We start from the raw sequence: 26,476 nt of genomic DNA, 5'->3' as shown, positions 1-26,476 counted from the left end.
CCCGCCCTGCCTCTGGCAGCTCCTGCCGGGCAGAGGGTGGGAGTGGCTGCCCCGGAGGCACAAGTGCCCTCCCCTCCCTCTGCTGCCTCTCCCCTGCGCCTCTTGCTCTCCCCCCCCCCTCCCCTGCCCCAAAAGGTTTAGGCTGAAGCTCACAGGGCGACCTTTGACTCTGGTTTGATCCGAATATTCTCTTCCTGGGTGTGGTAACCATGGAAACCCGTTTTCATCCTCCCACTGGGCGCTGCAGGGGAGCGCGGCTTTGGTTCTCACCGGCCCTGGCTGCTTTTTATAGCCCGGCTGCTGCCGAGAACTCGGCCCCTCCACCCCCTGGCTGCTCACACCCCTCCTCCCCCCCCGCCCCCCGCACCCAGGCATAGGAGAGCCCGAGCCCACTCCGGTTCTGGAGGAGGGAGCTCCTCCCGACAGCCCCCTCCTCGGCTGAGGCTGCCTGCAGTGCTGGCTCAGAGCTCGGGGAGGCGCTAGAGGCTTCGCCCCCAGGGCAGGAGCACAGGGTGCCCTGTGACATCGGTGGCCTCAGCGGGCCCGGCCCTGCACAGGGCAGGTGGCTCTGCATCAAAGGAACCTTTTGCTGTGGGTCTCAGGCTGTGGCACGGAGCCCTCGTGGGCGTGAGGGCAGAGTGGGCGAGGAGACAGCCCTGCCCTGAGGAACTGCCCACCTCCCTGAGCGCCCCGTCCCCGTGCCACGGCCTGCAGATGGCACTCAGGACCGGACTGCCCACCGAGGAGAGCGGAGAAGCCGCTCAGACAGGCCGGGCGCACTGCCAGCTCTCCGAGCCGCGCGGGGCTTCCCCCCGTCCTGGTCCTCTTGCCCTGGACCCGCTAAAGAGCCGCCCTTCTTATCTCGCCTGGGCCCCCGTGTTTGGATCGGTTTGGTCTCTTTTCTGGGACCCTGGTCTCCCAGGCCTCCCTGACCTGGTGTGTCCCCCGGGGTGGGAGTCCTCTGGGTCAGGGCGGTGGCTGCCTGTCCACCGCAGTCCCCCGCGCCCAGAGCGGTGCCTGGCCCTCATGAACTCCGCCGGGCGGGCGGTGAGCTCTGACAGGTGGGGAAACTGAGGCTGGCAGGCAAACGGCCCGACACGGCTGAACATGAGCTGTTTGCGCGACATCTCTGTTCCTCAACCCCGTCCTGTGTCCCTGCCGCCCGGGCCGCGTGGCCTGTCGGGAGGCGCTTGAGCGAGCACACCCAGGCGGGCGGGCGGGCGGCTCTTCATCCCGGCACCTGTCATAATATTCCGCTAACTGGGTGTGATTGCTCTGAATTGCTCCAGAAAGTAGCTGGGAGCTCCTAGGATTCTGAAACAGACGTTTCTAATGCCGCAGCTGCCTTTCGACGGTTTTATTAAATGATGGGAAAAGTGCAATTAGTATGTTTTGCCTCATTTGCACCATGGCGCTCATTTGGGTCCAGAGGAGGGCCACTCGGGGTTTCCATGGAAACCAGCTTGTCAGGCTGGCTCTCGCTGAGTCAGACAGGAAATCTTTATTCCCAAAAGCAGGCTGTCAGATTCGCTTTCCGTCGAAGTGCAGGGAAAAGATTTCCCGTGTTTCCTGATGTCCCGGGAGCTGTGGACCAGAGCTGCCCCCATGGCCCCCCCCCCCTCTCTCGTTCTAATTGATCTAATCACCCCCCTCGGGCGCGGCTGGTCCTTGGGGCTGTGTTTAGGGGAGGAAGCCGCAGCCTGGACTCACCTTGGGAAGGCAGGTCCGGGGGAACTGCTAGGGAGTGAGCGCCTGGAGGGACTTGGGGGGCCGCTGCGCTGCTCCCCGCTGCCTCCCCCTTTTGCTGGGTCTCCCGTGGGAGAGGCAATTAGAAACAACGTATTGCTTTCAGAGAGGAGGGGAGCGGGAGCAGGAGAGAAACATCAATGATGAGAGAGAATCACTGACCGGCTGCCTCCTGCACGCCCCCTCCTGGGGATCGAGCCCACAACCCAGGCATGTGCTCTGTCCAGGAATAGATCGATGCTCAACCACTGAGCCACACCAGCCAGGCGTAAGAGGCAATTTTTAAAAGACATCCTTGCAAATACTTCCCTGAAATTCCTGGGACCCGGGAGGCCTAGGTCTGAACTCGGAATGGCACCGAGTTGCTGTGTGACCCTAGGCAAACGCGTTGACCTCTCTGAGCGTCAGGCTCCTCCTGTACAAGCGAGGGGTGTGGACCAAGTGATTTCTTTTGGCCCGAGTTCCTCAGCAGATGGGCAGCCCCACTTTGCCCTCTATTTAACCCTCAGAGACAGCCTGTCTGGTCTCGGGGCCTCCGTGGGAGCAAGCGCCAGAAAGCCGACAGGCCTGGGGAACGCCCCCCCACACACACACCTTAAACCAGGTGATCTGAAGTCTTCCCAGCAGCCTTTGGGAGTGGCAGGACTGTGGGGAGGGTCCCCTTGCTGGGGGTCTACCCTTGCACCTCATGGCTAAAGGCCTTGGGGGTCAGGGGTCAGAGATGGTGGCGTTCCGGGCGCCCCGCCCTCTTTCCCGAGGCCCTCACTCGTGGCTTTCTTCTCCGAAGGCACCAAAAAGCTGACCAACAAGGCCACCCTGTGGTACGTGCCGCTGTCGCTGAAGAATGTGGACAAGGTCCTGGAGGTGCCTCCGGTTGTGGTAAGGAGGCCCCTAGCGTTTCTCACCGGGCAGATGACAGAAGCCCGGCCACTCTGAGGGTCGCAGGCATCCCAGGAGAGCCGGGGGCCCGGGGGGTGTCCCTGTCTCCGAGTAGGTTTCCTTCAGGCTGGGTGTGTGAGTGTGGCTGGCCCAGACCCCAGGGGCACTCCTCCCGGGCCCTTCATCCCTCTTTCTGACCAGACAAAAGGCAGGTGACGGCCATGCCTGGGGCGGGGTCCTTCTGCCTGTTGACCTTAGACAGACAGACAGACAGACAGACAGCTGGACATTGCTCCCCAAACTGGTTTACTCAGGAACAACAAAGAGTGGCAATTTGGGACACACAGTCTAATGGCGAGCCACCCACAGTCCAGAGAACAAAGGAGAGGCCGGCTCTTTTAGGGGGGGAGGGTGCAGAGGGGCTGCTGTAAACAGAGAATCCACTGGGGAAACTGGGAGTCCAAAGTGTGGCTGCTGCTCATTGGCTGAGTGGTTGCCAGGCGAGGAGAAGACCCTCCTCCCTCCTGCTGGAGTGGCGGCGGAGACAGGCCTTCCTGTTGGGGATGGAGTGTCTCTCCCGTGTGGGGGAGAGGTGAGTGGAAGGCAGGGGAGCCTCCACCTCCAATGTCACGAGGTTTCTGTTCATGAACCTTCACAAACTGAGAGCCAGGACCGCGCAGCCCTGCCCCGGCCAGCCTGCCCCTCCCAGTCCCTCTGGGCCGAGGACCTGAGGGTAAGACAGTCCAGGCTTCCCTCGGTGGCTGCTGTGGAGACGCATCTTTGCTTGGAGAGGCCTCGTCATGCCTGTTCCTGGGGCCCCGGGTGGGCAGGGCCAGCGGGCAGCTCGGGCTCCTTCCCCACAATTACTCCCTCACCTCCTCCTCTTGTAACTCCCGTGTCCCTGGATGTTCCCAGGACACGTGTGAATGGCTCGTCCGTGCGAGCCACTGCTCTCTGCTCTCACACCCGCGAGGAGAAAGCAGGTCTAGAGGGAAACAGATCTGGGCCCTCGTGGCATGTGCCCCTGCACGAGCGCTTCCTCCCTGCCGTCGAGGTGTCTATAGAGCACGTTTTTAAAATAATGAAACTGGAACCAGACGCTACTGACCCCTGGCATTCCTTGGCTTGTGGCCACATCACCCCAATCTCTGCCTCCGTTGTCACATGGCCCCTTCCTGTGTGTGTGTGTGTGTGTGTGTGTGTGTGTGTGAGAGAGTCTCCTTATTTCTCATACAAACACGAGTCCTTTGACTCAGGCCCAGCTGCTCTGGTGTGGCCTCAGCTCATTACACCTGCTCAGACCCTCGTTCCAAACAAGGCCACGCGCAGGGTCCAGGTGGACGGGAATGTGCCGACGCTGCAGCCAGAGCCCACCCTCGGCCCCTCCCCGCCTCTGCTGCCCGGGCTGGGATCCTCTGCTCCTCATTTTCCAGCTGCACTAACTGGGGGTCTTGAGACCCAAGAACCAGGCGAGTTTGAGGCGCGGTGACTGTCCTTGTTAGAGATTGTGTACCTGCCTCGCTTTCCTCTTTCCCGCGAAGCCCTTGGTGCTGAATTAGCCACATCACATGTCAGTGTTCCAACACAATTGTCTTTACTGACTTAATTTCAGGTGCTACAGAATTTAGAAATATCTAGCAGGCTTCAGCGCCATGTGATACTTGTTTTTTAAATTTTTTAATATTTTTATTGATTTCAGAGAGGGAGGGAGAGGGAGCGAGAGACAGATACATCAATGATGAGAGAGAATCATTGATCATGCCCCCTACTGGGGGCTGAGCCCACAATCGGGGCTTGTACCTCGACTGGGAATCGAACCGTGACCTCCTGGTGACCTCCTGATTCATAGGTCGATGCTCAACCACTGAGCCGCGCTGGCCGGGCCCTATGGTACTTCTTAAAGGGGTGACACGAAGGAAGACTCCTGGACGAGCATGAGCTTTTGCTTCTCTGGCTCCTCGGGCCCAGGTGCTGCGCTGCTGGGTTTTGGTCAGTTGAGGGGGGTCAGTGTCCGGCAGGGACAGGGCCGCCCCCCGACTGCCCTCTCCCCGGCTCGCCCTCACCCTGGAGGAGCCCCAGGAGCTTCCCCGTTGCCTTTGTTTAGCGGATTTGATGCGACAAATGCCAGCTTTGCCCTCCGAGGGCTGTGTGGACGCCGTCCCCGGAGCGGAAGCAGAGGCTCCCGACGGGAGAGCCCCGCGCTCCCAGCTCAGCCCTCGCTGTGGCCGGAGCTGCTTCCTCCCGCCGTGCGCGCCCACGCAGAAGCCCGCAGTCGATTGAAAATGTCGTCTGTTTGCATGGCCGGGCCCAGCCTCAGTCCTGGTTGGCCCTAGAAAGCTCAGCACCTTTCTCCAGCTGAGGGGCGTTGGCACACACCTCGGAGGGGCTGCGGTCGGTCCAGACCCTGCAGGGTAGCCAGCCGGAGTCCTTTTGCATGTATGCATACATATCACATACATGTATATCCCATGCCACATACACATAAGGCACCTCAGGCACACATCTCTGTGACACATCCCTCCCTCACACACGTGCACTCGTGGGTGCACTGCACGTCTGCCTCTCGCTGGAAGCAGCCCAGCTGCCCGCCCTGGACAGGGCCATCGGTGCAGGGTCATCGGACAGGGCCATCGGTGCAGGGTCATCGGACAGGGCCATCGGTGCAGGGTCATCGGACAGGGCCATCGGACAGGTTCATCGGACAGGGCCATCGGACAGGGCCATCGGTGCAGGGTCATCGGACAGGGCCATCGGTGCAGGGTCATCGGACAGGGCCATCGGACAGGGTCATCGGACAGGGCCATCGGACAGGTTCATCGGACAGGGTCATCGGACAGGGCCATCGGTGCAGGGTCATCGGACAGGGTCATCGGACAGGGCCATCGGTGCAGGGTCATCAGACAGGGCCATCGGACAGGGCCATCGGTGCAGGGTCATCGGACAGGGTCATCGGACAGGGCCATCGGTGCAGGGTCATCGGACAGGGCCATCGGTGCAGGGTCATCGGACAGGGCCATCGGTGCAGGGCCATCGGACAGGGCCATCGGTGCAGGGCTTTGCCGTGTTCCACCTTCTTCCCCAGGGAACAGGACCTCAGGCCCTTGAGGGGAGACAGAGGCCACTGGTGGCTGGCGGGCAGCTGCGGCCTGGAGAGGCCACTGGAGAGTGGACATGTGGCTTTCTCGTGGTCTCAAGGTTGCTTGAGTTAGGAGGCTTGAAGGACACCCCTAGGTCAAGGCCACAGGTCATTGCACTGACTGCAGTCCCAGGGACACCGGGGCCTTTCCCAGGAACCTTTGACGTGACACCCCCCCCCCCTCACCCCCGGTACACAGCTGCCCACCCTCGTCCTGGACCTTTGGGCTGAGCTGGCTTCTGCTTCAGATCAGTGGGCTTGTTGAGCTCTTGGAGGTGAGAGTTGGGGGCCAGCCCATCACAAGATTTAGAGCCAGCAGGGAAGCGTTAGGGAGGAGGGGCATTTTCCCTGTCCTCGCGGCCTGGGTCAGGATGCCGCCCCCCATCCGTCCCCTGTGACTGCAGAGGTCGGGCCCTGTGTCCCCCGGGAGGCCGGCTCTTTAAAGTCTCTGAAAGGCATTTCCTGAGGACAGCGAAGCTCAGCGGGGTTCGGGGTTCCACTTAGGCCGGCACAGACTCTCCCCTCGCAGCCGTTGCTGGGGGGCGAGGAGCCCTGTGTTATGGCGGGGAGGTTGAATTGTCCCCTGCAGCTGAACACTCTCCAGTTTGTTTCTCTTGAACAAACCACTCAGCTCCTTTCGCAGCCTCCTGCGGGGACGGCTCTGAAGGCGGAGATAACAGGATGGTGTTCACACCTTAAAAGTGGCTTTGAAAGAGGTCTGCAGCGCCCTCTGAACTGGATCTGCTTAAGCCGATTGCAGGGGTGGGGGGTGGCGAGAGGAGCTCGAGGGCCCTGAGCTCAGTGGCTTCTCCGCAGAAATGCTGGTTGAGCCAATGAAAGGGCAGAAGGTGGGGCTAACCAAAAGGAAGTGGCCAGGGCCCGCCCTGTGTGGCTCAGGTGGTTGAGTGACATCCCATGCACCAATAGGTCACCAGTTCGATTCCAAGCCAGGGCACAAGCTTGGGTTGCAGGCTTGATCTCCAGTTGGGGGTGTACAGGGTGCAGCCGATGGATGTTTCTCTCTCTCTTAAAAAAAAAAGAAAAGAGTGGCCAGGCTGTGGTCAGCACGGCGGAGAGGGCACCTGGGGAAGTGGACAGTCAGAGGGACCGGGGCCCACCTGGGCCTCTCTGAGGGGTCCCTGGGGTCTGCCCTACCCGGCCAGAGGATGATGGGTATGGGAGGGCGCAATATCCCCCTTTGTGCCCAAGGGACTCGGAGCCCCAGCTTTTGAGCCGCAGAGGGGCCGTCTTAGCTTCGCCTGCACGTTCCTCTCAATGTGCGGCCTGCTGGCCGGCCGGGGGCAGCAGGCCGGGCTGCCAGGTGCGGGGGGCACGTGGCACCTGCTGTCTTGGGGGAGTGGGTGCGGCCTGGATTCTGAGCTCTGTGTCCAGGAACGAACCGTAGGAAGGAAGGGGCGGGCGGGGAGTAAGGGCTGAGGTTGTCAGTGTGGTAACCTTCTAATAGGAAAAAACCGGGAGCAAGCCGAAGGCCCCCTGTAACGGCTCCATCACAGAGGTTATGTCATGTGGATAAGCAAGAGGGGGAAGTACTGTTCCTTTCTTTTAAAACACTGTTGGGTTTAACGCCCACGGGCAGCATGAAGGACCGGGTGGGCACGGGAAGAGTTCCGGGCAGGATGTGATGGGGCGGGGGGGAGGGGAGGGCTGAGATCTCGGTCTCTGTGATGTTGTTGTTCGTACAAATGTGTCATCAGAGGAAGGAGGCCCGGCCCGGGGCCGCTGACCCCTGTCTGCCCCGCAGTACTCCCGGCAGGAGCAGGAGGAGGAGGGCCGCCGGCGCTACGAGGCCCAGAAGCTGGAGCGCATGGAGACCAAGTGGAGGAACGGGGACATCGTCCAGCCCGGCCTGAACCCAGGTACCGCGGGCGGGCGCACGGGCGCTGGCTGACGGCTGGCAGGTGACAGGCGGCCGGTTCGTGAGCGTCCTCCTGGGGTTAGTGCGGACCCGAGCCCTTCCCAGTCCCAGGCAGCTGGGGTGACCGGGGGCCAGGCAAGTCCCCGGAGGCCTCGGTGCGCTGGTCCCGTAGGAGAAGGCTTCAGGCCGAGCACGGCCCGGGGCCCGTGTGCCCGCGCAGGGACCGGCTCCTGCGGGTCCCCAGGTCGCCTGGGAGCGTGTGTGTGGCATTCCCACCGGGTAACAGAGTGACGGCCGCTCTCTCGCGTTGGCGACAAAGCTCTGGGCCATGCCTTCCTCTCCGGCGGCGCCTTCCCATCCCTCATCCTTCACGTCCAGGGTGGTCCCGCTTTAACAGAATGTCCACCCAAACCCAAACCAGGTCACGGGTGTCCCTGCCAGCCTCTGCGCCCCAAGTCCTTAACAGCGAAGCGGAGAGGCCCCTGAGCACGGACGCCCTCAGGGCGGGGCTGTGCGTGGCTCTTTCCTGTCCTTAGCGGGCGGGACCGAGCCATCTGCACTGACTGCAGTCCCGGGGGACACCGAGGGCCTGTCCCGGCACCTTTGATGAGACCCACACCCCCTGGTGGAGTTGCCCGCCCTCGAGGACCACTCGGCCCACGGGCAGAAGGCGCCTCTGCCCCGGCTCCTGGCTCGGCGATGCTGGTCCTCCTGCACGAGGCCCCCCAGGCGCCAGGCCCAGGTGGTGCGGAGTGAAGGATAAGCTGAAACGTTTGGAGGTCACACACCGATTCCTGAAAGACTGTTGGCGCCTGTTACAACCCCGGGAATGAGAGTCAGGCGGCGAGCATCCCCCCAGAGTCACATGCACCCTGGGCGCTCGCCACCAGGTGCTCAGCGGCTGCCTGTGGCTGGGCAGGGCCTTGCTGGGGACACTGCTGTCCCCAGAGGGTGACGTCATGGCCCACGAACGGAGCGGCTAATCAGTCCTCGAAAGCCTTCCCCTTCGCCAACTGCAGCTTGTTCTGCGGCCACGGTTTTCCTCGGAGACCCCAGGTCCAAGCTGCCGGTCAGCCCCGGGGGCCGCGCCCACGCTGGGTGTGGCCGCACCGTCACACGTTCGGCCGGGGGCCCTGTCTGTCCCCTGGCCTGACCTGCCTCCTTTGCAATTCCAGAGCCGAACACGGTCAGCTACAGCCAGTCCAGCTTGATCCACCTGGTGGGGCCCTCGGACTGCACGCTGCATGGCTTCGTGCACGGAGGTAAGGGTCCCAGCTGTGGCCGTCCCTCCCGCCCGCTCGCCAGGCCCTCGGCACTCCCCCGGGAAGTCACGCTGTCTGACCCAGTGTAGGCTCCTTGTTCAGTGAAGCGAACAGTTAACCTTCTAAGAGCTGCCTAATAAACACTGCAGTACTGTTGGTACCTGTTGTAGAACTGGGGATGAAAGTCAGATGGAGTGTCCTATAGGGTTACCCGCCCCGGGAGCTCAGCCGTGGGTGGGCGGGCCGGAGTCAAGTCACGACGCGCTGAGTGGCCCATGAGAGCCGTTTTTGCCGCTGATTTTGCATTTATGTTTTCCTCTGGTCAGATTCCAGCCCCAACAACACAGGCCTTGACGTTCCTAACTCGGGAAACACGGCGGGAACACAAGAGGACTTATTAGCCCCAGGTTCTTGGAGGGACACTTGTTACTTGAATAATGTGTAATTATTTTTTGTGATTTAGGGAAAATTTAAGTATCACATCAAGCTCATACGTTAATGGATATTATCATTTCAGATGGCATTAAAGTAAACTTTAAAAAGCAAGCTGACTTAAAGGAAAGCATGAGGGGGAGTCAGTGAGTGGCATGGACGATGGCGGAATGTGCCCGGGGTGTGGTGACGGGAGCTTGGACTGCACTGCGCTGCTCGGGACGGAGCTAGTCCTGCCTCCCAGGCAGACGGGCACTTGTTCAATGTCATTCATGTGCACTCTCATTTCCAACTGCCCGGAACGCCAGGCTTTCCTTTCTTCTCCTCTCGGAAAACTCCTATTCATCCTTCAAAACCCAGCTCAAATGGTACCATGCTGCAGGGGTGCATTGATGTTTCTGCCCGGGATGCCTCAGGAGCAGGGCTTTATCTTATTCATCGTATTGGCTCCAGGGCCTCCCGTACAGTGGAAGAGGCACATGCGCTCAGGTTGCTCCGTGAATGAGCGGCGAGGAGCTGGGATAATGGCCCTGGGCCGGTCAGAACCAGAGAATGGGCCCTGACTTGGTATATTTCTAAAGGCCGTTTCCTTTTTAACTGATCCTCTGGTCTGCTGCTTTTTCCATTTCCTCATGGCTTTCCTCTTTCAACGAGATGCTGGCTGCAGGGCCCTGAGATCTGGTCAGCGTGGGGCCCCCCAGGAAAGCTCTTTTATAACGAACAGTTCTTCCCAGGCCCGTGAATATTGCGACAATCAGAGGGCCTTTATGCCCTGGGAACAGTATGGCTCGTGCTCGGTGCAGAGGCCACACCGAGCCGTCTCCTCGCTCCGCGTGCAGGGGCGCGGTGAGTGCAGGCCGGGGGAGACCTGCCGGGACCCGGAGCGGCAGCTCACGGAGCTCATGTCCCCTACGGCGCCCCGGCTGCGCCATTTGATGCAGGCACGCTGGCTCCTGTGTGTTAAGAAGTGTGCGCGCTGCCCGCTTCTGTGGGCTTTGTGCCACGGCTTTAAAAACCGTCTGATAATCTTCCCGAGCCCCGTCGTCTCGCACACGGCCGGGGGTTCAGCCGGAGTGGAGGGCGAGGCGGGCACTGGGGGCGCGGTCGCCCGTTCCTGTGGTGGCTGCTGTCGGCGGCGGGTTGACACGCATTTCGGTGGAAGTCTTCCCCAAACTGGAGCTTAGCGGTGCCAGCGCAGGAGGAAGCCGTGACGGGTGTGTGTGTGTGTGTGGGTGTGTGTGTGGTGGGCGTGCCACTGGCTTTTCAGTGATTCTGTGCTGGGTTTGTGCTTTGGTGAACCCCGGGCCCCGTTTTCTGTGACCTTCACACTTTGGATTGTCGATCTTGAGGCCTAGCTCCTACCCCGCCACGTACACATGCACACGCATACACACACGTGCACACACGCATGCACATGCGCGCACACACACATGTGCACACACAGGCGTTGGCAGTGCTGCGTGGCTGGAAACCACAGGGGCCAGCTTGGCTTTGGCGTCTGCCCTCCTGAGTGAACTGGGCGGGGTTCCTTCCCCCTCTGAAGGCGCTGGGTCTCAGCTCCCCAAGGCCGCGTCCCTCCGGCCCCCTCCCCCGAGCCGTACGGGCTGAGGGCGACCGGGCATGAGGGGGGGCTAGGTACACGCGACAGTCCAGGCCTTACAGGTTCGCCCAGACTCCGTCCGCGATGAAACACGCACTGAGGATGGGACTCAATTGAACATGATAAAGGCATCCGAGGGCCTTGGAGGACCTTCCCTGAGCTCAGGAGTAAGGCAGGGCGCCCCCCCCCCCCCCCCGCCCCCGTCACCCCCCCCGCCCCCCCCCCCCCCCCCCCGGCGGCATTGTTGTGGATATTTTAGCCGCTGTAGCTAAACAAGAGGAACATTTCCAGGCGAGGAATTGGCAGACAGGAGGCAAGGCTGTCTGCCTTTGCAGATGGCACAGTGACACCCGGAGAACCGGGATCCGGTGTAAAAATAACTCCGATAATGCGAGAATCCAGTAAGGTAACCGCCTACAGGATGGATAATACTTAAAAAAACTCGCCTGAAATAGACAAACCATTTTTCATTGTTTTTGTTTGTAGGTATATTTGTGTCCTTTTTAAAATATATATATTGATTGATTGATTTCAGAGAGGAAGGGAGAAGGAGAGATAGAAACATCAATGATGAGAGAGAATCATCAATTGGCCGCCTCCTGCACGCCCCTCACTGGGGATCGAGCCCGCAACCCAGGCATGTGCCCTTGGCCGGAATCGAACCCAGGACCCTTAAGTTCGAAGGCTGACGCTCTATCCACTGAGCCAAGCCGGCCAGGCGGTATATTTGTTTTCAAGTGTGCTTTTATGTCTTACATTTTAACAGTCTCACGAAACGTCACTCTTTGGTCCTTTGGTAGAAGGAGGGGTTTGCCGTGGCGTCTGTGCCGTGGGTTCATTGTCTTGAGCGTTCCGCTCCGGCTGTGGGCCCTGGCTGCTCCTGGCGCTGGCGGCTTCCCTCCGGGGCTCCCCTGGCCTGGCCTCCCGGCTCTTCCATGGGGGCTGGGCAGTCCCTGCTCGGGGCCAGCTGAGGACGAGAGGGACACGCTCCCAAGTCCGGCGGCCTGGCCAGCCCCGGGCGGGGAGGGCGCGGGGCTTCCTGGGGGTTAGCCCGGTGGACGCCAGCGTCACCGGAATTCCTCGCTCCTGAGCTTTCCGCAGCCTTGGATGTTTCTTCGGCACCTCGTTTTCATTTTACAATTATTTTAAACCCAAGTGTTCGTGGAAATGGTCCAGATGGCTTTTGACAAAACACAGCTGCTCCTCGCCCCCCTCGCTCTAGCCAGCCTCTTCCAGCCTTCGCGGCTGCCGGCGGGGCTCGCGGCCCTAGCCGTCTCTCGTAGGAAATTCCAGCTGCCGCCGCGTGAACAGCCGGCGCCGAGCCACGTCAGCGCTATGGTGACGTGGTGTGGGCTTGCGCTGCGAGCTCAGTGTGGCCGCATGTGCCCCCTCGCCCCCCGCAGCTGCGCTATGGATGCTCCACATGCAGCCCACGTGCCAGGCAGGGCTGGTGTCCCCGGCCCCCGTCTCCGTGGTCCCCACCTGGTCCCCGGTGCAGGTCCTCACGACCACATAGACAATCTGTGCATGTTGAGCCGTCAGAGCCCTGTCCCCCGCCCGCCTCTCCCCACCCCTCATTGCGTCCTGGGTCCCACCTGGGGCCTCCCCTCCCTGACCCCCCACAGCCAGATCAGGGCTGGCTCCCACACCACGGGCTGTGACTCTGTTTCCCTAATCGTGCCCCAGCTTTTCTGCTTCCGCTGCCCCGCCCAAATCCGCCTGCCCCGGGGCTTCTGGGCCCTCCCCAGCCGAGGCCACCTCCGTCCCCCTCATGACCCATCATGCTCCTCGCACGCGTTGGGCCTGCCTGCCGCGGGGAGGCGAGGTTGTCCGGCCTCACTCCCCGGAGATCACGCCTCTCTTGTCCTCAGGACCTGGGATGTCCACCGCGTGCCGGGGGGGACTTCGCGGAAAGAGGCTGGTGGTGGTGCTGCCGGGTGCTGGGGTGCTACCGGGTGCTGGGGTGCTGCCCGGTGCTGGGGTGCTGCCCGGTGCTGGGGTGCTGCCGGGTGCTGGGGTGCTGCCCGGTGCTGGGGTGCTGCCGGGTGCTGGGGTGCTACCGGGTGCTGGGGTGCTGCCCGGTGCTGGGGTGCTGCCCGGTGCTGGGGTGCTGCCGGGTGGCTGCGCCCGGGCCGTTGGCAGCTGCTCTGTTAGAGTCATAGGCATGTGGCTCCGCTGTCCTTCCTCGCGCTGCCGGGGGCTCTTCCCACCCAGAGGACGGGCTGTGCCCCGGCACCGTGGCGTGTGCGGTGGCCACGTTCCTGCAGGGAACCCAGACCGCTCTGTGGCGTGAGGGGTTAGGGACCCCTAAACTGGAACGCTTCTGCCTCTAGAATCAGACCGGCCTGATGAGTGTGGATCAGCCTTCATCCCACCCCATGGCCCCCGGGCAGCGAATGACCCCATGGCACCGTGAGCATGAGCGTGGACCCCCTGACCCTGCGCACCTGTTCCAGCGCGCCGGCCACTCCTTGGCGGCGTCTCCTGTCGGCTGTCCCCTCCCCCACCCTCCGCCTGCAGGCTCACGGACGGGGACTTTGTCTTTCTCTCGGCTGCTCCCCAGCACTGGGCACCGGGCCGGCTCTGAGCAGACGTGCCGCGTGTGGGATGAGGGGCTGGGAGAGTGGAGACGCCGTGTGAGACGGGCCCGCAGAGGCAGGCTGGGCGGCCTGTGCGTGTGCCGGGGCTGGGGACGCGCACACGTGGCTGCCCAGGGGTCCCCAGGCCGGGCCCCGCACAGCTTCACCAGGACCTGAGGAAGGGGCCGCGGGGGAACCGCAGGCCCTGGCGGGAGGCAGGGCCAGCACTCTCCCCTCCGGCAGCTCCCTGCAGAGCGCCCCTCGGGCCTGAGCCTGGCTGTTAGTGGGAAGAGTGGGGATGCTGACCCGTCACCATCCCGCCCGGCCGAGCGCGTGGTCCTCAGCGGCACCTTCGTGAGAGTCGGGTAGTGGAAGCCTACTTTTTTAAAGTCAAGGACACTCGTTAAAAACCCCCTTTTATCTGGAAACGCTCAAATATGCAGACGCGGCGAGGAGAGCAGCTGCCGCCTCCTCGTTCCTGGGAGCGGCGTCTCCCAATACCGGTGAGGCTCTGCGGTCGGCCGCCGGCACCGGGGCAGCGCGAGCTCCAGTCTTCCGTTACGTGGTCTCTTGTTTCCCACACCGGGAAGAGGTGTCCCGAATCCGATGTCTAAAACTGGCAGCTTCCTCAAAGCTTGCCGAGCCCAGGCTGGGGGCTCGGGCCTCATTCCGGGGTGGGTGGGCAGTGGGCATTTGTCTGCCAGGCCCTCCCTGCAGGCTCCCTGGGAGCCCGCTTTCCCGGGGGGGGGGGGGGGGGATGGCTCTGCCTCTCGGACCTGGAGCCTCTGGGTCCTGGGTGGGGCTGTGAGGCTGACCAGCACCCTTTGCTGCTTTCCTAGGGCAACAGTCTCAGCTCAACCGAAGGGCAGTTGAAGTTATGAATATGCAACGAGCGTAATGCTGTGCTGTGCTGTGCTGTGCTGTGCTGTGCTGGGGTGCAAGATCGGGGTCGGGATTCCGTCAAACAAGGGTGGGGCAAAAGCACGCGTGCAGCCTGCCTTTCTGGCTGTGTTTTCCAGAAGAGCTTTGTTGAGGTAGAATTCACAGGCCTTACAATTCACACTACAAGTCACTGATTTTTAGTGCAGTCAGCTACGCTGCCACCAGCACAAGCCGCTTAGAACATCGTCATAACCCCACAGAGACGCTCATACCATGAGCAGGCCCTCCCCACCACCCCCTGTCCCCCAGCCCCTGACAACCACCATCTGCTTCCTGTCTGGGCCTGCCTGTCCCGGGCACTTCGCAGACATGGAATCACGCAGCGTCTGGCCTTTGTGCCTGGCTTCTCTCACGCAGAGTCGTGTTTTCAGGTTCATCTGTGTTGTAGCGTGTCGGTTCTTGGTCTGTTTTGATTGCGTGATGGCTCAGTCCTTTGTCCCCGCATCAGTGGGGGACATCGCTGTCTGGCTGTGTGAGACGCCGTCATGCGATCTGCACACAGTGGGACATGCTTTCCGCTCTCGGGCGCCTGGGCGTGGAATGCTGCCTCGTGGGGCGGGAACTAGCCTTTGGAAACTCCCCGTCACCTCCCAGGGCTGCAGCCGCACCACTTCCCATCCCCCGGCAGCTCCGAGGGTTCGACTCCACCACGTCTCCCAACGCTTGGCCCTGACCTTGGTGCAGGCACCCGGGAGGAAACCCTCCTGGCAGGGGAAGTCTCGGAGAGGGCAGGAAGAGGGACTGCGTTTTGGTGTTGACCTAGAACTTCAGCTGGGTCGTCTTCAGAGGCTCCTGAAGGCCCAGCCGGTGTGGCTCAGTGGTTGAGCATCGTCCCAAGTATCAGGAGGTCCCCAGTTCCATTCCCAGTCAGGGGCACATGCCCGGGTTGCAGACTGGATCTCCAGTAGGGGGCATGCAGGAGGCAGCCCGTCGATGTTCCTCTCTCATCAGTGTTTCTGTCTTGCTCTCCCTCTCCCTTCCTCTCTCTCTAAAATCAATAAAAACATTTACAAGCAATTTTAAAAGCTCCTGCCCCCACCCCGCCCGCCCCAGCGCCGTGCAGCCCCCGCCGGGGGAGCGGGAGGGCTTCGTGTTCACACCGCGTCCCTGGGGGGAAGCAGCTCCCTGCCCGGCTCACCTCCACGCGCCTCTCTCCCGCGCAGGTGTCACCATGAAGCTCATGGACGAGGTGGCCGGCATCGTGGCCGCGCGGCACTGCAAGACCAACATCGTCACCGCTTCTGTGGACGCCATTAACTTCCACGACAAGATCAGGAAAGGTAACGCTGCCCACGGGTGCCTGCGGGCCTGCGTCCCCGCGCCGTTTGCTTCTGGTTCACCCAGAGGGGCCCGGCCCGGGCGTCTGCCCATTCGCACGGGAGGCAGGAGGCCAGCCTCACGCTCTGTCCTGGGAGGCAGCTCTGAGCCCAGGGTCCCCCGAAACGACTCTCAGTCCGGTGAAGCCGCCCCTCCGATGGGCGGGAGCCCTCGTCCCGCTGGAGCGGCAGGACCCCGGCCTCTAAAGCGCCGCCGCGGAGTGGGCGGCCGGGGAGGTGCCGCGCTCACTGTGGCCTGGCCCTCAGCCTGGCCATCGCTCGCTCTCCGGAGGAGCGGGTGGTCTGGGGTGAGCGGCAGGGTCGGTGCGGAGGAACCCCGCAGCCTCGGCCGCCGGCCGCCCCCGGGGCAGTGCGGCCCGGTGACCCCGCCTGGAAGCCGCGTTGCGTCTCGGGCCTCTGCCTGTGGCCTGAGCGGGCGCAGTTCCCTGGCCCGGCTCACGTGCTGCGTGAAGATGAGCAGCGAGTGTCCCCTCCCGACATGTGGCCGTTCTGTCCTGTGTGTCTTCTGGGGCGAGGCCCTGCGCCCTGAGGAGGAGCCTCACTGGGGTTCAGTGGGGTTCAGTGGGGTTCACTGGGGTTCAGTGGGGTCAGGCTGCGTTGATTCTGAAAGAGCCTCGCCGCGAAAGCAGCCCGTGGGCCGCGTCCGAGCCGCGGAGGCCTCCCCGGCCCTGGGGTGCTCGCCCCTGCACGCACCTGGCACCTGAGCCTGGGGGGGCACTAGCGGCGGCGACGGGGAGGGCAGAGGGTCTCCTCCCCTCCCTGGCGGCATCGAGAGCAAGTTAGGCTGCTTCCGTTGGACTCGGGGCTTCCGGAAAGGGATCTGCCCCAAACGAGTGAGCCTTGTCCTTGGCTCGTCCTCCGTGGCCACGGGGGCGCGGTGAACTCGGGAAGGATGCCACGCCACTCTCTCCAGAACGACTCCCCGGGGCAAGTACGTGGTCGGGCTTCAGGCTCCACAGGGGGACCACGACGTTCCGTGGAGCCTGCCCTGCGGGTGCCGCCAGTGGGTGCCCTGGGAGCTGCGACCGAGAACCGCCCGCCCGTCAGCAGCTGCGCTTTGCGGCTGGGGCCGCTCCAAAGGCGAAGGCTGCTTGGTCACAAGGGAACCACCTAAGGAGCCCGCTCCGCGCCCGCCCGCCTGCCCAGGATTAACCCCGGGGAGGGCACGGCGGGGGGAGGGGGGCAGGGGGCGCAGGGGGCGTGGCTGCGCGGGGAGAACGGGGACTCCAGTCGGAGGAGAAGCCTTGTCTGGGGATCAGTTTGGCGACCTGGGCGTACCGCTGGCGTGGGGTCTGCGTATAAAGACTCCCCATTTCTCAAAGCCTCCTCTTGTCCAAACGCAGAGGAGGGGTCTTTTCCAAAAGCAGCCAGATGGCTGGCAGACGTCCCCCCGCGGGGGGCTCCCTCCAGGCGCGGAGGGGGAGGTGGGGCTGGCGCCGGCGCCCCTTCGTGCTGGCCGGCCGGGGTCCTCGGGGAGCAGGGACCGTCTGTTTTCTCGGGCCACGGCGTGTTCTGTGTAGGAAGGAATTGGGGCCAAGCTAACATGGCAGCGCGGACCTGCCTGTCTCTGGGCGAGTCGTCCGGGGCCGTTGGACACTGTCACGCCGTGTTTGTTGTTTCCCCGAGGGATGGCCCAGAGGCGTGGGCTCTGCTCTGCGCCGCGGCTCTGTCCACGGTCACGTCCAGGTGGAGGCTCAGCGCTGGCAGCGCCCCGGCCGCGCCGCCTCAGACACAGATTGTGCATTTATGTCCAATTCCACGGGCGGAGGCCTCCACAGGCACTGCCCGCCCCCCCCCCCCCCCCCCCACGTCCTGCGCCCCTACAGGTCACCTGCTCCGTTTCTGGATTCTTTTCACGGAGACGTTAACGTGCCAGGCAGCGTGGAGAACGGTGAAGGAGGAAACGGGTCCCGTGACGTGGTGTTCGGAAGCCTCGGGTGCGGGACCCTAAAGCCCACGTGTTCTGTGGAGAATGAGCTCTGCAGACTGGGGAGCGAGGAGCCTTCTAGAGAGGGCGTTGGGAGTGTTATGTAAGAAACACAGTTACCGCTCTGTTTCCGTGCCTTTTAGGAAAGGGCACAGCCACGGCTGTTTGGAGCTTAAACGCTGAGCTGCTCCTAAAGTTTGAAATATTTGGCAACTTCTCAGTCCTGGCAAGAGCAGTTTTTTATTCTGTTTGCTTTTCCGAACCCTGGCATCCTGCTGGGGGAGCGGGTGGGCACTGCCAGCCGCCGGGCCGTGCGCTGCGGGCAGCTCAGCAGTGATTGAGAGACAGACACTGGCGAGGGTTCAGGTGCAGCCACCCCCTGCCTGGCTCTCACCCTCACCCCCTCACCGCCGGGCGCCGGGCGTGCTAGGTGCTTGGTGAGATGTGCCCTCACCCAGCCCAGTGAGACCGGGGGGGGGGGGGGGGCGGTGCCCATTCTGATCTGGGCCCGGGGGGAGCTGGCCGCGCTCCGGGGCCTCTCACCACAGGCGTGAACATGGCTGGCATCCGGCATCCGGCATCCGCCTGGGTGTCAGCCCTGGCGGGCGATGAGCACGGCCTCCCGGGTCCACCCTCCATGCCTGTGCTGGGCGCCGAGTGTCAGCGTCCCCACGCGGCTGTCACGAGACCCGTGGCTGCCGAAGGTGCCACTTACGGGACAGAATGGATTCCCTCCTGAAAGTCAGAGAACATTCAGCGCCAGCCTCAGCCGCTTGCCCTTCCGAGGGAGACGGGGCCCCGTCCCTCCAGAAGCCCAGACTCTGGCACGGGTCTGGCTGCGGGAGGCGGGGAACTGGGCGGGTCCTCGGGGGCCGGGGCCTGGCTGACCAGTCCCAGTCTGGCCGTCACCAGGAGCGACCCGGTGTGCCCTGCGTGCTTGTGAGTGACTGTCCCCTTGTCACCCACATAATGCCACCGTCGTTGACCACGTGGCCTTCCTTCCCCCAGAAATGGCTGTGCCCGACCCGCAGAGCTCCCTGTAAGTATGCAGTTAATGTGGCATGGAACGTTCTGGAACGTTATAACCTGGAATAACTGCTCCGCTTGTAGCCTGCTCACTCCCCTAACAGTCGCCATGCTGCCCGGCCTGTCTGTCTTGTGGGGTCTCTAAACATGTCTGCAGCCGGGACCCTGAGGGTCCCCACAGCCAGCACTGCTTTCGGGGAGCAGGTCCCGCAGTGCAGCCAGGCTCGCAGGCATTTCCTTGAGCCGGGCCAGAGGGAGGCCATGGGGGCGGGGCAGGTCCGGCCACATGTGGGGGAGACACGGCCAGATGTCGGCCCGAGGGTCAGTGCGGCCGCGTGGTCCTGAGCAGCCCATCGGGGTGGTCGTGGCTATGCCAGCACCTCCCGCCTCCCACGCCGGCCCGAGGCCCGGCACCTGGCCCGCTCATGCCGGCCCCACGGTGGCCGCTCCGTGAGGTGCGGGGATTAGGTGGAGGGAAGAGCTCGTGACCCGGGGGCTGAGGGGCAGAGAGAGGCGCTGGGTCCCGAAGCGACTGCCAGGGCGGATGCTGTGAGCCAGGCCTGGGAAGTGTGGAGGCGTCGGGTGGGGTTGAGGGGGAGAGGGCACCGGGACGGTTATGGGGCCACGTGACTTAGACTTAGTCACACTCTACAAGGGAGACCGCGGGGAGGCGTGAGCGCCCGGGCCTCTGACAGGACAAGGTGCGGTGTGCTCAGGAGGCAGGTGTCCCTCTCGGGAGGGGCCGCAGGTCCTGCCTGGACGCGGGTGGCCGTGTGCTGGGCTGAAGCGCAGGCAGGAGCTCAGGGAGGCAGGACCCCGGTCCGTGTGGCAGCTTGGCCCGGCCCCTTGCACGAGCCCTTCAGACGGCACCGGGACGGGGCGGCCAGGGAGCTGGGGTGGGGGGTGCTCAGAGCCGCGTGGGGAGCAGCTCTGTGGCTCCAGTGGGCACACAGGGCCACAGCGTGGACAGTGCAGGGTGCAGACTTGGCCTTAGCCTTCGGGGACGGAGCCCGCTCCCCAGGGCTGCCCACAGGAGGGTGGGGCTTGCCCTGAGGGGCAGGAGTGAGGAGGCATTCCCCCCCCCCCCCCCCCCCCCCCCCCGCACACACTGCCACTCCCGGCGGCGCGGGGGGCCGGGCCGGCCCAGGATGCCACTCTCACTTCTCCCGGAATGAGACCAGCGTGCCTGGCTGGAAGACGAGCGTGCGTGGTGCTAACTGTTGGCCGTGTGAACGTCCTAGTGATGACAGTGGCCTGTGCTGCCTAACCAGGTGTCTCGGCGTCCTCAGTCCCGCTGATCCTGCGCCCCCACGCCCCCCCCCCCAGCCCGGCCCTCGCCTCCTCACCCTGTCCCCCTCCGCAGGCTGTGTCATCACCATCTCGGGGCGCATGACCTTCACGAGCAATAAGTCCATGGAGATCGAGGTCCTGGTGGACGCCGACCCCGTGGTGGACAACACGCAGCGGCGCTACCGGGCCGCCAGTGCCTTCTTCACCTACGTGTCCCTGAGCCAGGACGGCCGGTCGCTGCCGGTGCCCCAGCTCGTGGTGAGTGCCCCCTCGTCGCTCCCTGGGCTCCCAGGGGAAACTGAGTCACGTGAGCCCATTCTGGGCAGCGGGGCCCTCCTCGCCACACCCTGAGCCAGCGGCCTTGGCTGTGGTGCAGGTCAGAGGGCGGGGCGAGCAGACAGCACGAGGGAGACCCCTTCCCGGGCCCCTCGGCATGGGCTCTTCTCAGGGGTCGGCTCCGGCCAAGGGCGCCTGCCCTGCGCAGGTGCTGGAGGGGGGACCCTCCCCAGGCGGCTCAGGGGACCCCCCGACCCTGCGCTGCCTCGGCGCCTGGCTGGGCTCTGCCTGGGAGCGCAGGAGAGACGGGGCAGAGCTGAGCGTGTCCATCAGGCTGTGGTTTCTCACCAATTCTAGGCCATTTTGGTTCTTCACCGAGGGGCGTGGGGCACACTGGCGCTGATAAACGGTCTCTGGCCGGCCCTGGAGGGTCATCGCCCCCAGCAGGGTCACTCGCCTGGGGCTTCAGATGAGCCCCGATGGGGATATGTTGGGTGCTGAGGGGAGGGCAGGCACTCACTGGGGCTTGTTTATCTGTGAACAGAAGGTTGGGCTCCTGAGCCCTTACTGACTTCGCCCCCGACACTCCCGGCCCCGGCCGCTGTGGACACCTGAGGTCCCTGTGCCCACAGTCCCAGAGACTTCCAGGCTCCACCCCTCACGCCTCCTCCCCACGCCCTCCCTGCCTCAGCACAGGGGACGGCTCTCAGCTGTGTCATCGGGTCCCTGCCCTGCTGAGAGCCGCTGGGTCCTGGTGCATGTAGCCTAAAATCCAAGTTCCTGCCGCCCACCCAGAGCCCCCACTGTCCCCTCCTCAGAGGACACCCCGTCCAGCATGCCGTCGCCCTCTGCTCTCATACCTGCCCTGCGTCCTCTGGAGCCCGACCACCGCAGGACTTGGGGTAGCCGGTCCTTAGCTGGTGGTTCGTCTCCCCTCGACTGAACTTCCTGAGGCCTGGGAAGGGTTTGCTCCTGATGGGTCACTAGGCCTGGAACAGTCTTGGCACTTAGTGGGAGCGCTCTGGAAAATGCAGCGTCCTACTGTGAGCAAGGCTGCCCCAGCATCTGTCCTGTGTGCTCAAGTCCCGCCACGCACGGACCCTTGGCCTCTTTCCTCCCAGATCCCGGCCTCTGGCTCCAGCTGGGTGGCCACATCCAAGGACGCTCCCCGTCTTTATCTCGCTGGCCTCTCCCTGCCTTTGGAATGACTCACTGGGCCACCCCACAGTCCCCCCAAGCATGAGGCTCCCACAGGCCCCGCCCTGTGCCCTTCCCACCTCGGCTTTGCCAGCTCTGCGTCTCTCCACGGGGCCTCTGCAGGCGTCTCACACCGGCTTACCCCCACTGAGGTCTTACTTCCCGAGAAAAACCCCACTCCTCGTGTGTCCGCCCCTCGTGTGCTGGGAACCTGGCTGGCTCCTCTCTCCTACTCAGCCCACACCCAGTGTCCGCAGGCCCTGTGCCCGCTGCTGGGTCCTGCTCAGCCCTGAGCCGTCCTCCCTCCTGCGGCCCTCCATCCGGCTCCACACTGCAGCCGTCGAGTTTGTTAAAACAAATCAGATTCGTCCCCTCTGCCACCTGAGCTGCCCTGGGCCTGGCCTGGTCCAGCCTGGCCGCCCCCGTCTGCTCCTCAGCCCCAAACTCCTCCGGCCCCAGGGCCTTTGCACGTGCTCTTCTTCTGCCTGCACACCCTCGAGCAGGTGGGCACGGAGCCAGCTCCTTCCACTCTTTCTCGATGTTCCCTCCTTGGAGGGCCTTCCCTCGCCGCTCTGGGTGCAGCCTTCCCGCACCCGGGGCTCCTTCCCGTCGTGGACTAGTGCGTGCGCGGCAGTTCAGTACCCGGCCTGGCCCCGGCATGACGGCAGGACTCTGGCAGAGCGGGGCCAGGAAACATCTGGGAGCATCACAGGCTTGCTCCCTCGCGGACAGTCGGAGCAGCAGCCGCAGGTCCCTCCGTCCCCAGCCTCCTCCCCTCAGTGGACCTGCCCTGCTGTCAGGCCTGTGGGCCACGCGCAGGGCGGGGGAGGGTCCCACGAGCTGATGTATATCAGCGCCTCCTAACTGTCTTTCCTCAGACCCTCCTCACTAGAGCGTACGCCCTACGGGGAAGAGGCAGTCAGCACGTCGGGAGAGGAGCGTGAGAGAGGGGGCAAAGGGAAAGCGGAGGTGGGGGCCCGGTGTTTTGGGGGGAGCACTTGCAACCTCAACAAGGAGGGAGAAGAGTGCATTCAGTCGGGCCTGGAGTGGGGGGACGGAGCCGTCCGGGTGGAAGGAGCCGTCCTGGGCCTGGGCCACCTGTGGACGACCTGGACGGGGCTCCCCGGGCCTGTGGGTGGAGGAGGAGGTGCTGGGCACGGTGGGGAGGCGGAAGGGGATGGGGAGCGACACCTGCTTGAAGGAAGGTGACCGAAGCCTCATGTTCCAGGGGCCAGCGTGGCGGTGGCCACACCCTCCTGCCCCCGGCGGTGTCCATCCAGGCCGTGGCTCCTCACCAGTGAGAGGCCATCTTTGCTTCCTCACTGAGGGGCTGGGGCGCACTGGCGCTGATAAAAATAGCTTCTGTGGGGAGGAGGGGTCCCCTCCCAGAGGGGTTTCAGCCCAGCCGGCCTCCGGGGGCTGACGCGAGTGTGGTCTGTCTCAGCACACGTGTGCTCCGTGGGCCTGTGCGTGCCAGCCTCCCCCTCCCCCCGCCTCCCCCCTGTCAGCAGTTCTTCAAGCTCCTGCCTATTTTTAGCTCCATCCCCAGGGCCGCTGACACGGAGGCGCAGCGGTGCTGTTTGGAGGTTCCTGGTGAATATTTCATGCCGGGCGGGCGAGGGCGGGCGCCGCTCCCTGCAGCTGCCGGCACTTCCCAGGCTACTTATTAGGAGAGGCGGACGCAGAGCGAGGAGCCGGGCTCCCTCTGACCCAGGCCGGGCCCGCCGCCCTGCCTCCCTGTACAGGCTTCCCTGTGGCCGTGCCCTCTGACCTTGGGTGGGGTCAAGCCCCAGACCTCTGGTCCGGGCTGAAGTGGCTGTGCACAGGGACACGGGAAGCCACCCAGTGGCTCCCTGGGAGCCGGGCACCTCCGGTGGGTGACCTTCTGTCAGCCCGGGGCGAGGGGGGCGGGGGCTGTGTCCCCCCAGGAGCGTGAGAGCCCAGTGGCGTCTGTGTTGAAGCCACAGCAAGTCCTGGTCCAGCCGTGGCTGCTGCGCTGAGGGTCCCGGGAGACGTGCAAGGGCCTGGTGCGAGGAGGAAGCGTGGACAGAGGAGGGTTTGCTCCCGCCCTTGGCATCGAGGAGCCCAGAACCCTTCTCAAGCTCGTGGAGGATGTGGTTTTGGAAAACAGCAGCTTCGTGGATCACGATGGAATCAGATGCCGCCGTGAGCGGGGCCTGATGGCTCAGCAGCCTCGGGGCAGGCGTGCAGAGGTTGGCTTTGCCACATGTGAGCCGGGCCAGCCGGGCCAGCCCCTCGCCTCAGTCCGCCACGACAGGCCGCTGGGCGGACGGCCACCAGGTCAGCGGCCACCAGGAACCGTCACGTGTGCTTTGTACCGCGGGTTCCTGCGCCGAGCGCCCTCCGAGCCCGGCTGCGGGCGGGGGTCCTGGTGTCCTGACGACAGTGGCCACGGAGCGCTGGGTGTTGGAGCGCCGGCCGCTTCTCCGCTGCCGAGCGAGGACGCGACTGGGACACGAGAAGGAGCGGCCTGCCCACAGTCACTGAACGGCCACCTCGGGCCAAGGAGCCTCCCGCGGGCCTCTGTGCCCGGCCACGGCTGGCCCTCCATGTCTCCGAGCCTCGGTTTCCCCGCTGGAGCCTCCACGGCTGCGGCTGCTCTGCGGGCCGCCCTCACGCTGTCAGGGTGATGCTCCGGGAAGGCTCTGCCCCTGGGCACTGGAGAGGAAGCGAGGGCAAGGCTTGCGGCCGTGGTCAGCGCCCCGTTCGCCAGGCCCGGCCTGACCCTGGGGTCCTCCCGCGGGCCCCATTCCTTGACGAAGAAGCATCAGCAGCCGAGGCGGCCACCCCCTCTCCAGGCCACAGCGGGGCCGGCTCCACACCGACACGCCACCCCCAGGATGTGGGCGAGCCGGTGCCACACGGGGCTCGTGGGCTGGGCCAGTGGCTCCACGCCGCAGCGTCCTGGACTCCCGTGTGGCCGAGTGATGTGTGATTGCTCCCTCACTGAATAAGCTCGGACACACGGGCTGGGCCGGCAGGACTGACGGAGGATGGATGGGTCTGTTCCTGGGCATGGGGAGCCCTGTTAGCGAGGGAAGCTGCGCCCCGCGCCACCTGCTCAGTGCTCGGGGAGCCGGACCGGAAGGGTCCTGACGCTCCTTGACCGCCGTGCCTTCCTGGGTGTGGATGCCCAGCACAAATCCGCCTTGTGGTGGGAAATGCTGGAACCCTGCAGCTGCTCCGTCAGCGGGATGGTTGGTGCTCGACACTTCCAGTGGCCGCATCCCGCCTCCCCTGGCGCCGGGGGAGAGCTGCACCCCCACCAGCCGCTCAACCGCTGGGAGGCCCTGCGCACGCCGTGGTGGCTTGCTGCTCCCGCGCCTTCAGGTCCGCAACACGCCTCGCTATTCTGATTTCTCCAGAACGTGAAAACCCGGAGGCCGGCTCTCTGGGGCACCGTTAGGCCAGACCCCGTGTGGTGCCGCAGGCGGCTGCACGAGGGGAGCAGGGGTGGGACCTGCAGAGGGCGCAGCAGAGAGAGGGGTCCTCCCTGGCGTCGGGGCATCCATGTTCCTCGGTGGCTGCCCTGGAAGGTGAATTAGGGGTCGGGAGAGGCCTGTGGGGGTCCCTGGGCCGAGAGAGGGTTTCTCAGCAGCGCCAGCGCGTGCGGGTGTGTCCCGGGGGGAGGGCAGGGCTGCCCACACGGAGAATAGCACTCGGTGGCCCAGCGCCAGCCGTGCCGCCTCTGGGAGCGGGGCCGGTGAAGCCTGGATGGGTGGCCACTGAGCACGGCCGCCGGGTTTGAGTCGTTGACACAGACACCACACGGGTTTGGGTTTGAGTGAGAGCTTTCTTGCTTGGTCTTCATTCTTTGACCATTTATTCCTTCAGCAGCTGCTCCCCCACACCCCCACTCCGTGTCCCAGACGTGCTGGCCTCGGACAGCGGCAAGAAAGGCCGATGAGGCGGTGAGCGCACGGGGCCGCCGCCGCCGCCCGTGGAAGCGCTCGCAAAGGAGCCCAGGGTCCAGGAGGCGGGCCCTTTGGGGCCACGGCCGCTGTGAGCCTGTGGGTCCTGGGGCCGAGCTCATCCCGCCTGGCCACGCACCGTGCCCTCACCAGGCTGAGGACATCTTAATTGCCTGCGTGACTGTCCCATGATCCCGCGTGTCTCCATCATGAGGACCAGGGAGGGTGCACCGCGTGGCTGTCTGATCAGCAAGGTCTGCGTCCGGCTCTCGGGGAGTTGCTGTGTCACCGCTGGGACCCCCTTTGCACCAGACACCCACGAGTTACTAACGGACGAGCTATCGCATTTGCCAAGGGCGGAACCAGCCACTCGCCCTCGGCGCCGAGTTCCGACGTGTGTGCTCAGCACAGAGGACGGGAGTGGGAAACATCTGGTCTGCACGGTTCGGCTCTGGAAGCCACAGGCCTCGCCCACCCCGCCCGTGGGAGAAGCTGCAGGAGGAGTGGGAGGGAAGGGGAGAAGCAGACCCAGGCCCCTGCGGCCGTGGGGGTCCCTGAGCCAGGCAAGGGCGCTTTCTCCTGCTGCCCTGGGGTCCCCCCTCCTGCCCCTGTGGCGGGGTGTGAGGCACCGAAGGCCCTGCCCCCTTGAGATGACCTCGGAGCCGCCCTCCTCCCAGGGCTGAGCTGTGGCGGAGCCAGGAGCACCCCCATGCGTGGGAGAAAGCACCTCGAGTCCCCACTTCACGGTGGGAGCAGCTGCCCTGGGACCAGCCCTGTGTCCTCGCCACCCCTCTCTGCCCTCCAGCAGCAGGCACTTCTCGGGCCCGTGCCGGGTGAATGGGTCACCCCGCCCTGAGCTGCCTGTGCCCCTTTGCTGTCCCCTCTTCTCCCTGGCATGTGCGCGGGGACCCCCGGCTGTGGACCTGCTCAGACTGGTGGGGTGACTGCGGGTGGCCCCCGCCCTCCCGCTGCCCAGCTTCAGGCCCTGGAAACAGTGATTTCCTTTCCCACGAGGAGCCTTTCCTCCCTCCCGCTCCCC

At 64.3% G+C, this 26,476-nt stretch overlaps 1 protein-coding gene across 5 annotated transcripts in view; it reads left to right on the top strand.

The window, feature by feature from the left end:
- The window catches only part of ACOT7 (acyl-CoA thioesterase 7), a 60,347-nt gene that overhangs the window by 28,094 nt on the left and 5,777 nt on the right, over positions 1–26,476 (top strand). For 4 of the 5 annotated variants that reach the window (XM_054721118.1, XM_054721120.1, XM_028160923.2 and 1 more), the window contains exons 4-9: positions 2,534–2,625; positions 7,524–7,638; positions 8,813–8,899; positions 9,226–9,306; positions 15,616–15,732; positions 20,106–20,290. In XM_054721118.1, coding sequence (XP_054577093.1) covers positions 2,534–2,625; positions 7,524–7,638; positions 8,813–8,899; positions 9,226–9,306; positions 15,616–15,732; positions 20,106–20,290 — 677 coding nt within the window. The remainder of the gene's footprint in view (positions 1–2,533; positions 2,626–7,523; positions 7,639–8,812; positions 8,900–9,225; positions 9,307–15,615; positions 15,733–20,105; positions 20,291–26,476) is intronic. The other variant, XM_054721119.1, reaches the window with a different exon arrangement.

Source organism: Eptesicus fuscus, chromosome 9, assembly GCF_027574615.1.
Source record: "Eptesicus fuscus isolate TK198812 chromosome 9, DD_ASM_mEF_20220401, whole genome shotgun sequence".
Classification (NCBI taxonomy): domain Eukaryota; kingdom Metazoa; phylum Chordata; class Mammalia; order Chiroptera; family Vespertilionidae; genus Eptesicus; species Eptesicus fuscus.
The sequence above is the reverse complement of the archived record's forward strand: the minus strand, read 5'-3'. Positions and strand labels throughout refer to the sequence as shown.